Source organism: Onychostruthus taczanowskii, unplaced genomic scaffold (genome assembly GCF_017590055.1).
Source record: "Onychostruthus taczanowskii isolate IOZ18803 unplaced genomic scaffold, ASM1759005v1 scaffold8, whole genome shotgun sequence".
In the NCBI taxonomy this organism is placed as follows: Eukaryota; Metazoa; Chordata; class Aves; order Passeriformes; family Passeridae; genus Onychostruthus; species Onychostruthus taczanowskii.
Window position 1 is genome coordinate 9,280,848 of NW_024505892.1, and position 14,401 is coordinate 9,295,248.

At 42.1% G+C, this 14,401-nt stretch overlaps 1 protein-coding gene across 2 annotated transcripts in view; it reads right to left on the bottom strand.

Moving 5' to 3' along the window:
• Positions 1-12,623, bottom strand: part of SLC2A12 (solute carrier family 2 member 12) — a 30,480-nt gene extending 17,857 nt beyond the window's left edge. For both annotated transcript variants that reach the window (XM_041423891.1, XM_041423892.1), the window contains exons 1-2: positions 12,343-12,623; positions 3,605-4,921 (exon numbers count right to left, since the gene is read on the bottom strand). In XM_041423891.1, the coding sequence (XP_041279825.1) occupies positions 3,605-4,921; positions 12,343-12,457 (1,432 nt within the window). In that variant the 5' untranslated portion in view covers positions 12,458-12,623. The remainder of the gene's footprint in view (positions 1-3,604; positions 4,922-12,342) is intronic.
• Between the last annotated feature and the right edge of the window lie 1,778 nt (positions 12,624-14,401).

A 14,401-nucleotide genomic window follows, 5' to 3' on the forward strand; every position in this document is an offset into this window, starting at 1 on the left:
CTGAATTTTGTTCATCAGGTCTTTGAGGAGAGCAGCAGAGCTCTGGGCACCCACTCTGTTTCAGAGAGGCTGTAGCTGCCCTACAGTTGCTAACCAAGAGAACTCTCTTGCACATGCTCTATCCAAACACAGAAATCCTATACTTACAGCCTTATTTTGGAAAATAAGTCTGACATCCCAGGAGCATGGCTCTCCTTGTTCCGGCATCCCAATGTGTCATATCACACACAGTGGTAAATGAAGGAAGTGACACCTCTTTTTGAGAAAGGACCTCTAGTTTTTGCCCCTCAAATGGTTTGAACAGAGCAACTGGCAAATGAGATGCTCTGAAACTATCAATTCTATGCCATTTAGTAAGTGTTCATGCATGGTCATAGCCCTGACTAGATTATTTCTGTGTTTCCTTTGTGTTAAATTAATTTCCAAGGTCACACTGAGTGATCACATTTTAGCTTGGGTGATCTACTGCCACACCACACTTGTCTCATCAGCCTGCACTCACTGATGCCTGTGAAAGGCATAGCAGTGCTTCTGCCAGGCTCAGGCTTCTCCTGTCCCTCCCCTGTCCACATACAGCAGGTTCCAACGCTTCCCCTCACAAACATGTGCTGCAAACAACCAGGAGTCCCTCTCACACCCCTCACCCTTCACATGGCAGCCGGGAGTGGTTTCTTTAGGGCTCTGCAGGCATCGCTCCCTCGTGAGAACTGCTGATCCTTGCTTGTCCTTTCTGACACACAGACAAAGAGTAACCCAATACAAACAGGGGTGTCAATCAAGGCCCCTTAGCTAATGACTGAATGCCTTGAAAAGCCTCTGCAAACACCCCAAGAGAAATGGCATATGCTGTTCCGTGGTGTGATGCAACACTGATTTGTTGCATCTACAAAACCTCCTCATAATTGTGTGAAATTGAGTGTGAACAAGCACTTGAATTGCAGTTCATCAGACATAATTAAACTGAAACACAGCAGCAGAAATACCCCTTTTATCTTGTGTAAGGGCTGATAATATAAATACAGAGCACCCCAGAATCAAAAAATTGACTAAGCAGATGCTTGCTAGTCTGTGAATTCTTTTGTAATGCAAAAATAACTCTTATCTCTCACTGTCTATTTTTGAATGTTCATCACTGTGCTGCCTGGGTGTTTTGATAAAAGGCAATAAATATATTTAACATATGCTTAGTTCATTTAAAAAAAATCAATCTACTTTATGTAATTTGGCAACAAAAGAGAAATCATTTATAAATGTCTGCTACACTAATCTGGACTGTAACTCTCTTTGATCAGAATAAAAAAAAATAATAAAAAGGGAAAAAAAAAGTACAAAGTAGTTAAAAAGAAGATGATAGAGCTCAGATTGTGTGATCTGTCCTGTGAAGAGTGTGTCATCTCCTAATGGTCCCACATAAAGTCTCCTTTATTCCCACAGAACATAGTGCAGCATGGACTCAAAATAACATGGATGAATTTATTCCAGAAATGGCCTTGTGGTGTGGAAGGAAAAGAGCAAGATCTTCTGTGCTCTTCATCCAAAAGATGTCAATTTGATCTACAAAGACAGGCGTCCTCAACACCACCTTCACCTCAGCCAGCCTTTGCATGGAGGCAGGCTCTCATTGAGCATGAGAGTTTCCCACTGAAAATTCAGTGGTGCAGGTGTTACAGAGCTGCTGTGCCCAGGTGCCCCAGGCACAGCCTGGACACAGCAGCCAGCAAGTGCAGCCTCAATGCCTCCTTCCCACTGACAAGTAGACAATGGAGAACAGTCTGGTCTAGACCACAGGCCAGATTTACACTTTTTCTTTACACTAAGAAAGATCACTGAGGGAAAGAAATCTAGGCTTTGAAAACACATTCAGGCTCCAAACAGGAGATGTTGTAGGCTGTACATGAAACACAAATTATAACCTTGCATCCCAATCCAGACTATTCAAGCATGATAGATCCTTTGAAGATTCCAGCAATCTATTGGTTATCTAACCCTTGCATTTTCTACACTTTTTAACTGAAATTTTAACTGAACAGTGCACTTTCAAAGGTAGGAAAATGCCTTGAAACAATTTAGCTGCAATATGAAATGCCTGTATCTCTGCTAGATCTGGCCTTCACTTGCTAGGCAAATGCATCTGTCAGTATAAATTGCCTCACAGTGGCTTTATACATGATTTCTCCGTGATGGAGCTGAGAGGGTGCCTGTTCTTTCCCATTTTCTGTTTGAAAGGATTTGAGCTCTCAAGTCAGGAAAGAGGTCAAAAAACAACCACTGGCCTCAGAGACTTCTCAGATCAGCCTGGAAAACACATCAGTTTTTGTAGCCCTCAAGAAAATAGACACTGTTCTCATTAGCTGTACATTAGGCCAACTCAAATGACTAAGAACCCATTTACAGCCAGGTCACCAGGAAAGCAGACTTCAGCAGGAGGCCAAGACTGAACATGTGACCCCACTCTAAGGGTCATTAAATATATGTTTGAAACGCCCAAATAATAGTTCAAGCAACATTTTCTTTTCAGGGTTTCATCCCTGGTTTTGAATCTATGTCACAGAAAGCAGAATCCAGCCCAAAACAATCTTCAAGGGAAGGAATAATGCTGTAATAACACAGTCAAGCTTGCAATCCTGGCAATGAATGCTTATCTCACACTGTGAGCAATGTTTAAAATAAATAAATACTGCAGGGGAGTTGTTGTTAGTGCAATTGTTGGGTTGTATCCTTGTGGCAAGCTTTTTATCATAATAGTACAGGAGAGTACAGTTTGTTTGCAATGCAAGTTTGAGCCAGAGTGCAAAAGCACATGAAGTCTGTTAATAAATAATGGACTGGGCATGTGGGTTTTGCAGAGTGACTTAAAAAGTCAACCCCTTCAAGGTACAACATTGTGCAAGTGCTATTGAAACAAAACAAAAGAAAACAGAGAGATTTAATTTCTAGTCCCTTGGAATGACAGACATGCTCTCCTCAGGAGTGAGACCCGTGCAGGGGTGATGGCAGATGCAGCAGTACAGTGTCAGCTGTACAGGAACACACCTTTGTGTCTTCCCACTTGTGCTGTTCCACACAAGCAGTGGCAATGGAGCAGCTTGCTCATGAATTATGGTACCTTGAATGTGTTTTCTATATCTGAAGACTATTACACAGTCAGAAGGACAGATCCTCAGCCAGGTTGGTATTTTGTATATTTGACAATGTCATACCATACAGAGGTCCAGACCTTATTATTATCTTGGGTTTAGGAGCTAGCAGCAGCAAATGCCTAGATCCTAACCTTCCCAGTGGAAGGACACAATAGACTAGAAAGAGGAAAGATAGCTGGGGGCTCCATAATTTCGCTGTACAAAGCTAACAGCAGTTAATTACTGAAGAGGGACCAGTTAATTACAGTGAACAGAAGGGAGGTCAGGTCACTGGCCTTAAGTGGCAGGACCTCTTCCTAAAAAGTACATGCCAGGCCTACCAGGATGGTGTGTGACAATACCAGCGCATATTGACAGACAACACTGCTTTGCCCAGCTTAAGAACTGCCTAATGCCAAGCCAGGCATGTCATCCCAGCACTTAATAATGTACGTTACAAACAGTTAGAAAAATTAAACACTTACTTGGTCCAAGACCTATGGAAAATGCAGCAACATACACAAGCAGGCTGGCCAGTGAGAGCCATTTCAGGACAACAGGAACCTCCCCACTCTCCACGTGAGACCCTGTTGTGCTTTTGCCTCCTGCCGGGGCAGTCCTGTTCAGTTCTCCTGTCCTGGCAACATCTGGGCTTTGTACATCAAATGACAATCTTTCTGTTGAAGCCATGCCAGCAAAGAGGTCTTTGAGACTCCCATTGGTGACACTGAAGTTTCCTGATCTCTGGAGAGAGAAATCCTCTGGAGACTGGCTTCTGCAGATCTTGGTTAAATTCACATGTATGTTACGGTTCACTACGCCCATAGTGACCAATGATATTGCCATAACAGAAGAACCAATACACAGAAAAGTTTTACTTCCAACTTGATCCACAAAAAATGTGGCTGGGACTGTGCTGACCACTTTAACCACTCCAACTCCAGTGGAAGCCAAGCTGGCAGCTTCATTGCTCTGGAACCCAACTGACTTCAAAACAGTCGACGCATAAAATAAAATGTTGGGTTGCCCAGTTGTTTGCACAAAAAACACTAGAGTGAGTCCTACCAGCATTCGGGCCCTCATGTTGTTTTTTGAACGAAACAGGTCCAAGAAACTATACTGATGTTCATCTTTCAGGGAAGACTTAATCACAGTAAGCTCTTTAGCAGCATCTGATGTTTCCCGTAGCCTCTCCAGGACTTTTCTCGCCGCTTCATCGTTATTTTTCATCACAAGAAACCGAGGGCTTGGAGGAAGGAAATACATGGCAATAGCCTGCAAAGCACCTAATGGAATCACCAGGCCAAACATGTACTTCCAGCCATGAGATATGCTGGCAAATGCATAATTTGAAATATAGGCAAAGAGAATGCCTATCACAATCATGAGTTCATTTAATGATACAAGGAGGCCTCTTCTGTGCTGTGGGGCGATCTCAGCGATGTACACACACGTTGCAATTGATGATAATGATATGGAAATACCTATGGCAATCCGGCCGACAATGAGTATCTCGTATGATTCATAGGGCAGCAAAATCAGACTCCCCAGCACAAGTAAAGAAGATGCAATAATAATAGCAAGTCTCCTTCCAAATCTGTCTATAAGAAATCCACCAGTAAGGGATGCAAATAAGGCCCCAAAAAGCAGGGAACTTACAATGACTTCCTGCTCTTTGCAAGAGAGTGTTAAAATGCTGCTCATCTGAAGAAGAGCTCCGGAGATAAGGCCCAACTCATAGCCCATCAGAAGTCCACTTATAGCAGCAATGGCAGAAGATAGAAAGGTGAATGTTCCACAACCTGAAATAAGAGGATAAAACAAAAAACCTTGAAAGAGTGATTTCTGCAACATTCTGACAATTAATAATAACTTTGTTTGATCTACCAGTTTTAAAAAATTTCTCTGTAACTTTTAGGCAAAGCAGTTAGGTACAATACACATCCAGCAGCAGTGATGACATGGAAGCTATTTACATAAAAAGCTATTTCTGAAAAGAAAAAAAAAAAGTAATGAATATAAAATCTTTAGTTTTAATGCCTTTGTGTCCCATATCTTTCTGATCAAAAGTCAATAAGGTTTTGATCAGGTCCTAAATAATTAAACCTTCTGCTTCAGAATATTATTGCAAAAAGAAATGGTGAGAAAGCAATTTTTGCCTTGAGATTTTTCAGTGTTTTTCCTAAACTGAGAATGACTCATCTATCCAACTAGACTACCATGAGCAAGGAAAGCATAAATTTCTTAGCCAAACTGCTTCAACCTTGAGTTAAATAAGTAACAAGTTTTCCCTCACCACTTATTATTTCCTTTGTTTTGCCTGAGGACGACATGAAGGCTGCTGGTACCATTGTTTTCACTTTGCCAAACTCAAGACTTATTCAGTGAGCATCAAGCTGATGCAGGTATCTGGGATATTCTAGGGAAACTGATCTTTGAGGTAAACTCATGAACTCTCTGGGCTTTGCTCACATCTAAAGTCAGATTCTTTGGAATATCTTGATCAAATATTTTGCATTGCTTTTGATGGCCATAATGTCAGGAACAAGAAACAGATGATGAAAACAATGCAGATCATATGCCTTTGAATCTCTGCTTTAAAACAAACTCATTTTATACGATTGTGATTCATTATTTATTGTTACAAGATAGATTTGACTGATCATATTCTACTAACTGTGAAGCCTTTTGCACCCTAAACCTTGAAGAATATATCAATTTGTTATTGTTGGTCTCGTTCTTCCTCCCAGCATGATTTTCCTTGCATCATGATGTTGGCTGCCACACAACTAGGAAAAGAGTAAATCAACTTCTGATTTTGCAGTTAGTTAGAGAGATGGGATATGTCAGAGGAGAGGTGGCTTTTGCAGCATAACAGAGTCTGTATTTAGTTAATTCTCCTGGAATGAGTGGTATATGGTCTAATTGGAAATGATACACAGAGTTTGTTTATGTTTAGCTCATTTTTCTAAGGCGTTAAGGCCCTTTGATCACACTGGTTGCTCAGAGTTCTTTGCCAATAATTTTGAGCGCATTGGTGAGGATCAGCCCCATTTGATAGAGGATATTACATTTCAAAAGCAAATGTTGAATAGAGAAAAGGAGAGCAGCCCTAGCAGTACATCTGCACTGCTAAAGTAAACAGTGCCAGAGCCCTGGCATGTGGCCACATAACCTACTAAATTGCTGGCAGGATCCCTGCCACATATGCAGCCCAAGTTACCTTGTGTTGTCTTAACAACTCCCAGAAGCAAACAATTCCACCACCCCACCCTGCAGCCACTCCATAGGCAGACTGGTTATTATGGAGGGTAGCACAGTACAACTGTGAATATAAGCAATGCCTCGGGGGTCAGGGGAGATAGTTAAGCCCATTAAGTCTCTTAAGATAAGTATCACCTATTAGCTCTCCTAACTTTGAGCCAAACAGCAGAAGCCAAACAGCAGCAGCCCTGAGACACTGCGTGCAACAAATGCACCTCAACTCGCTCAGCCACTGAGCTGGTGTGGCTGGCAAACCAGAGATAGACAAGAGATAGGGGAGAAGCACATGGTTTTATCTTGATGGGCTATAAGGACACAGGGGGAATGCGATTATTGTGAAAAGTCCTTCAGAAGGTGGGGGGGGTGGTAGATTTATTGGGAATGGAGATGGGACATCTTGAAGAAAGTAACAGAAACAAATACACAAAATGCTCCAGTGATGGAACAATCTTTTTTTATATTGTTGTTGTTCAGATCTGTTAATATTTCTAAAGCTTTTTCTTCTTTTATATCTGCAGTATCTGAGACCACTTCACTTATTTTAAATAGAAGCATGGGTTAGGTCCTGCTGTACTTCCTTCACCCATTGAACAGTAATTCAGTGGAAGTACTGCTGACTACAGCCCAGCTGCTTTGTGCTGCATCCTGCAATGCACACATGCAGTATTTGTTTTATCATTGCAAAACATAATTTCTCCTTCCCATTTATACTTTCGAGTTGCCTGCTTACTGTATATTATTGTATGTGGAGAATATACCCTTCCAATGAATCCTGGCAGGGAATCTGGGCTGATAACAACACAGTGTTGTGCTGAAGGAATGAGCATATCAGAAACTAAACTGTTAATTTGATTGCAGTGCTCTGCCCAAACTACACTTCAGGACTGATGTTTGTGCTTTCTTGAATATCTCTTGAATATTTTACATCATTGAGCCACATATATTTAATGTAGGAATTTACCTCAATTTACATATTATGGATAGAGAGCATTGTGTTCATCCAGTCTAACACTCACAAACAGCACAACATGATCCTTCTGACACATTGCAATTACATTTTATCTGAACCAGGTGATTTAGAACACTCAGCTTTGATTTAAAAATGTCTAGTGATTGAAAACCAATGACTTTGAGTCATAGGTCATCCCAATGGTTAATTGCTTTCACTGTAAGTTATCTGTAAATAATTTCTAGACTTAATTTATACAACTTCAGCTTCCAGCCATCCGATCCCATTCTCCGTTTCCCCACAGTTAACTGTGTTCACTAAGTACAAACTTATAGCCTGTCATTGGGTCATCTCACAGACATCTCCTTTTTTAGCTACTTACCCTGTGAGGCTTTACAAGTTCACCAATCCCTTAAGTATTTAAACCTCTGTTCTCTGAACTTTTTCAGACCACCAAGTTCTTCAGTAAATTGTGATCTGGACCCAGTGTTCCTGCAGTGATTACACAGTGTCAAAGAGAAACTTGACATAATTTTTTTCAGTCCTGGTGGACACTTCCCTCTCTACTTGTCCAAGGATTCTCACAGACATGTATAGAAGCTTATCTTCTGGTTATCATTCAGGAAAACCTACTTCTTTTTTGACTGGATTCTTTCCAAGGCACTGCCTTGCCTTTAAATATGGCCTGCCTCGTTTTATCCTAATGAGGAATGCAAATCACATTACATTTGTCTGTATTAGGGTTCAGCTTACCTTACTGTGAGACACCTACATCATCTCTAGATTTCTCTTGTAACCACTGGAGAAAAATAGGCACTTCTAGACGTCTGAATTAGGGCGGATGCCGACTTCCCTCCATTGCCTATAAAAGGCAACTCTGCGGCTTGCTCAGATGCAGATGTCTAAAGTTAGCAGAGAGGAACCCCAGACAGCACATTCACTTGCAGTCAGCAGGCCAAGGCATCCAAATTGCATTCAGCCAGTGGCATGTCCCATTTATTGATCACCCATCACCTTTATCACCCTGTTAAATAATCTGCTATTATTTTCTTCCAAGAAACTGAGAACAGTAAGTAACAGAGGGGTAAAAACAGAGTTTAAGGCTCTCCAGCAGAAACACAGCAGCGTGGACAGTGTACTCTATTGATACTTTGAAGTCTGTGTCCTGCATAGTTCTTAATTCTTAAAATGTTGGGAGTGTAATATTTGTTTGGTTTCAGTTTCTGAATGAGAGTGTCATGTCAAATATCTTGATAGAGTCCACCACCAGCACTGTTCTTTACAATCCAAACTGTGCTCACATCAGCCTGTGGTCCTTAGATCAGAGAAACTGAGATGGTTATTTATTTTTAGTCTGACAGTCTGTGCAAGCTGGATGTAGAGCTTGGACACCTGGGAATTGATAGGGAAGCATTCAAGCCCATATATTTACTGCTTCTCCAAGTAGAGCAACTTGATCAATGTCTTCATGTTTATTTTTTTTTTTTTATTTTTACTGGGTCAGCTGGTATCCTTCTTCACGTGTCCAGTGACACATACCCACAGTTGTACAGAAATAGTGGAGGGCTGTAACTAGAGCACCCCTGAATGTGAAGCAGATCCTGACATGATGCAGAGGGAGACACATTGTCCTTCTGCATTAGCAGCAACAAAGTCAGTATTTCACTTGGTGTCTCTTGTCCCTCACAGGCACTATTCCACTGAAAAACATTGTTATATCACCATGAGGTTTTGTTTTAACTGGGGTACCCAAAACTTGCCTGCTCACCACTGCCTGCTGAGTTAAACCTTGAAATCTGCTCAGTTTCCCTTCATGACCTTCCTCTAGGCAAAATTCCCTCTGACTTCAGCATATGTTTTGCTTTAACATTTCCAGATAAAAAATGTTGCAGTAGTTGTACTCACAATCCTTTTAAGTGTCACTTTGAATGATGCTGCTGGCACTTCTTAGGCATTCCTTTTTTTTTTTTTACAAAAAGCTTCTTTATATATTTATACATATATTTCTCTTATTTTTATGAGATGCCAACAGAACACATGGTAGTGTACAGCCCAGGGGAATAAAATATTTTAATGATAGCTACCAGAGAATTTTCTCCTTCTGTCTGCCACTAACACCATGGCTAATGAGTGTGTGGCTGGTATGTGACAAGTGATTGGAAAGTCTATTCTCTAGTTTCCCATGTAAACAAAGTGGTTTCTCACAACTGTTGTTCTAGTCAAGAGCAGCCCTACTTGGCAAACAAACCTATCTTTACGAACATTTGTTGGAAGTGTTTATGCTTGGTTCCTGAAAAGGAGACCAACTGCAGTTGTAGTACAGCAGCACAGTGTACTGACGATGAGGCTGGACGGGGCCAAGTACTAAGGGTGTGCCCCTTTACTCACTTTCAAGCACATATTTGGGAAAATACATTCATTCCAAAGCCACAGTATTTGGTCTGTGCATGTATTTTATAGGCATTATGGATAAATGATCAGGGAAGATATGCAAGCAGGCTGATTTGGGAAACAGCACTCTTCACCCACCTAATGGGAGAGAGAGATATGGGAAAGGAGCCCTTTCCAGCTTAGTTTGGCAGTATCATGCTCCATGTTAGTCCAGACAGAGACTTCTATGATGTAGTTTTTCTTTGCTTTCTCCCAAGAGATCATTCAGGGTGCATAGAGAAAACTGCTGGGAAGGGGGTAGGGATATTACTTTATGAAAGCGGTGCAAATATATCTATTTTGATAGGAGGAGACTCAACAATCTCTTCCACCATGGTACATTCTTCTGTTTACTTTGATTTAATCTGAGATGAGAAACATCTCCGTTTGGAAGGGAAGGGAAGTATTTTCCTGTCAGGAAAGTTCTTTAAGTCCTTGCAATTTCTTTGATCTATTTAGACCTTTGGAAAGTGAATTCAAGTTCTGTCAACCACGGGTTAATAAGCACAGGTTAGAAAACCCTAATGAGCTGAATGCATTGCCTAGATATAAATCCGCAGCATGGAATAACTCTTTTTTTCAATAGAATGATATCTACTTTTATCTACAATAAGTTTTAAAACTACAGCATCTGTATTTGAAAATTTTAAGCTGTCTCTAATAACGTATTTGCTTTCCACCTGAGTGCTGCCTGACATACAAAAAGTATGTCTTTCAAGGGATATAGTATTTAAATTTCCCAAATTGTCATGAAATAATATTTTGCTGAAGTGTATAACATGAGGATAATTTTTTTTTTTTTTTTAGGATAAATGTTTGATGGCATGTATTGGGAATTGCCGCATCATTAAACCATGGTTTTGCTTCTCATAAAAGGTAATTTTCCCATTTTCATGTTATCATGGTCTTTGCTGTGCTGCCACAGCCACTTTCTCTGTCTCATCCAGTTGTTGGGTATAAAGAGATATATCTTACCCTGTTGCTCTATTCCAACACCTGAGGTTTCTTTAGATCCAGTAGCTGCTCAGTAGGTGCATTTCTCCTATTAGCTAGAATACATCTGACCTACCAAAAATAATGTCAGGGCCATGTGGGATCACAATCATTTGACAAATGGGAATCCTCCCACCCAAGTGTGAAAGGCAAACCCAGAACAAATACTTTGTAAATTGAACTAAAAGAGAAGGTCAAAGGAAACAAATGTACCACTCATCTAAACTCCTCCAGTGGTGGGAAGCACTGAATACTTTGTAGAGTATAAGCCATAATGTACTTTGTAAACAATATTCAAATTTCATGAACAAAAGCCCCCTAAAAATGATGGAAAGACAGGGAACGCAGATCCCAGACAGACCCACCATGGCCATGTCCCCTCTTACTGCTCTGCTATGTAATTTCACTATGTCAACAGACAGCCTGTCCCCTCATTACATGAAATGGCATTTGGGTTTTGTTTTGTTCATTTCTAGTAAGAATCAACAAGTTATTTTAATTTCTAACTATGTAATTATATATTCCTCAGCTACTGCTTTAATTTTTGAGGGTAAGGACAGATGTGCAATTTGCATGTACTCTTCTAACCTTAACCCATGTGCTGCAGAAATTTTGCTATCTGTTTATTGCTATCCTATAACCATCTGCACTGCTCTCCTCAGTCCCAATGGCAATGTTAAATGTGTCTGTGCACCTACTGACTTTCTGTTCTTAGCTAACCTCTGATTCCAATATCAAGAGACATTGCTTGACAGATCACTATTACACTCCAACAAAGTATTTGTGCTATGGTTTCTGAATATTCTTGTATTAATCAGTTCATTCAGCTCAAAGTGAACAAAATCTCCGTGGGACATTGTCATTTCTGACTTATTACCATGCTGTCCTGTTTGGGTACAGCTTATAATAAGGCATAATAAGCTTTGTGGCTGAGAAATATCATGATTGTGGGGCATTATCCCCTTCATCTTATCATCTAGGAAAGAGTTTGAAAATGCAAGACCATGCTGCAGTTGAAAAAACCGGCTGGGTAGGACAGCAAAGATGAAGAGCTATGAAATTCAGTTTCTGCACTTAAAAACTTATTGCAGAATAAATGTTACAGCTGATTTTTGAGGGTGTCAGCACAGAAACCCTGTTTCTTCCTGAAACGCTAGGGAAATAAAAACAGGAGGGAGACCCTGTCCCCCCACCCTGACCTGTTCCCCTGCAGGGACAGGTGCAGTGCTTGCCTGGACTCCCTCCACTCACTCCGGTGAAAGGGATGAGTGTGCAAGGACCAGATCACTGTTGTTAGAGGGCAGCAGGTTCTCCTATCTTTCAGATGGCTGATCTTCATAAAGGAAAATTATTTACACAACAGACAGAACCTACACGAGCAATAGGACCAAGGCCTTTTAGGGCAAGTATCACACAAACCTTCATTCAAAATTCAAGCTGGCAGTCCCCGTCCTTACTCACATGTTCCCCTCTCGCACTTTTGGAAACTGAGAAGGCACGTCCCACGAGTCCCTGGGCTTTGTGGGGCCGTTCTCCCCCGGCCCCGAGCATCAGCCAACAGCTGGCACTTAGCTCCTGCCTCCTTACCTGCTGCAGCCGGGAGCCGGGAGTGGCCGCAGCCCCGGCTGCGCTCCTCATCCTCCCCTGCGCTCATGGTCTGCCTCTGCTGGCTGAGGTCCTCCGTGCTCTGCCCAGGTACCATCACTGCCCCTTCGCACCTGGGGCGGGAGCACTTCACAGCGCCGCGCTCCTTCCCCGGCCGGACGGCAAAGGGCAGGTTGTTTTCCTCATGGCAACAAGTTCCTGAAGCTGGCTGAAACCAAATGCAAACCACAAAGTGGTTCGTGAACAACTTTGCTGCTATTTCAGAAGGCTTTGCCCTTTGCAGTGACACAGGCTGTTGCTATTCTGGGGAGCCTATTGCAGGCGAGGGGAGGGCCGTCTGTCGGAAGTATTGCTTTTGCCTTTGAACAAATAGTTGAGACATCAGACATCTATCCATGCACAGCTCCATGCACATTCCTTACCCATTCACTTACAGGGTCTCTCTCTCTTTTCCTGTCTCTCTTTTCCTCCTCTCCCTGTGCTCATACACACAGGTTTTTAGCAGAGAAGGCACACTGAAGGGGAGGGTTTCAAGTGTTTCCTCTGTCAGCTAAAGTTAGGGCACTGAGCACACACACACTCACACACACACGGCATCACTTCATTCTTGCAACTTCTGAGCAAATTATGGTGAGAAGTGGTGGAGAGGAAAACAACCATGGCAGCCCCTTGCAGCCTGTGATAGTAGGAACCAGGAATTTACGTGGCAAAGATGCACATGACAATTTACAAGCAAATGCAGGGCAAGCCACCCTCTTTTCCATGACAATTATTTGAATCAAAGACTTGATTTTGATCCCTGCTGGGAGTCACTCCATCCTTGCTCGCTTCTGTGGCAGCAGTGGCCAGGGGCTGGATGGCAGTGGGGGAATCTTTGTGGTGGGCGCAGGTGAGCTGCCTATACAGGCTGCCTGCCCTGCTCTGTCCCAGTCCTGGGAGAGCCTCCAAGTGCTCTCAGCAGACCTGCTGCCTCCGTCAGGCAAGTTGTCCAAGTTACCCACAGTGGTAATCCCTGTTGTATAATCCGGCAGTGCTGCAGGCTTCTTGATTGTGCTCTCTGATTGCTTGCTTGCTTGTTTGTTTTTGTTGTAATACACTCATGCCTGCAGATAGCATGGGAGGGAAAGGTAGACATAGAAACTCGGTAGCTTTGCAGTATTTCCAGACAGGAGAATTCCTGAACATTTTTTTTTCCTTATACAGAGCAGGCATAATAAGCCCTTTATCGATGTTTGCTTAACAAGAAAAATGTGATGAAAGACATTGTAACTGCTCCATCTGACAGCTGCCTCACTGTCAGCTTCAGAAACTGGACTGCCAGGGATGCCACAGGGGCATTGCTTCCATTAGGCAGTTTGGGCTTTGGCAGTGCCTTTTACATGTAGTTACACGAGTCAGTCTAACTCTGCTCTCATGTGTTACACACTTTCCTTGTAAAATGTCTACCTGTCAGTCCTTACAGGATGCTGTCGGCACTACTAACAATTTCTTAACACATCCACAGAGGTGTTGTTTCTTCATAGTTTATGTGCAAAAAGTAATGTTAACTTTTAAAGAAATTATTTGTATATTTTGGGAAAAAAAAAAAAAAAGAGAGGCTGTTTAGGCTGGGGAAGGAAAGGAAATGTTTTCATAGATCAAACTCAGCTGTGATAAGATTCCTCTGTGATAATGTGGTGTGTAATAGACCTCCTCTAACAACCCACACCTCATATAACCCACAGCTCAGTTTCTCTGGAAACTCAGCTGACTCCATAGGTGCACAGCTGTTCCCACATCCCAAGTGCCTTTACGTGTAATGGTCCTGGAGGTATCAGAGAATGCCAGAGGTGCCTGTGGCAACTTGACAGGGAGGAAAGAAGAGATGCAACACAACTGTTCAAAAACCCCCTAAACTAAATGCCGTCCTCTGACTAAATGTGTTGACTATACACAGCCTGCTGGCATGTAGAGACTTTAGGAGGATTTAAAAACTTGTCAGGAACTGCACCTTCCCCTGAAAAAGAAGCATATTACCCCCAGGAATAAGTAATAAAAACAC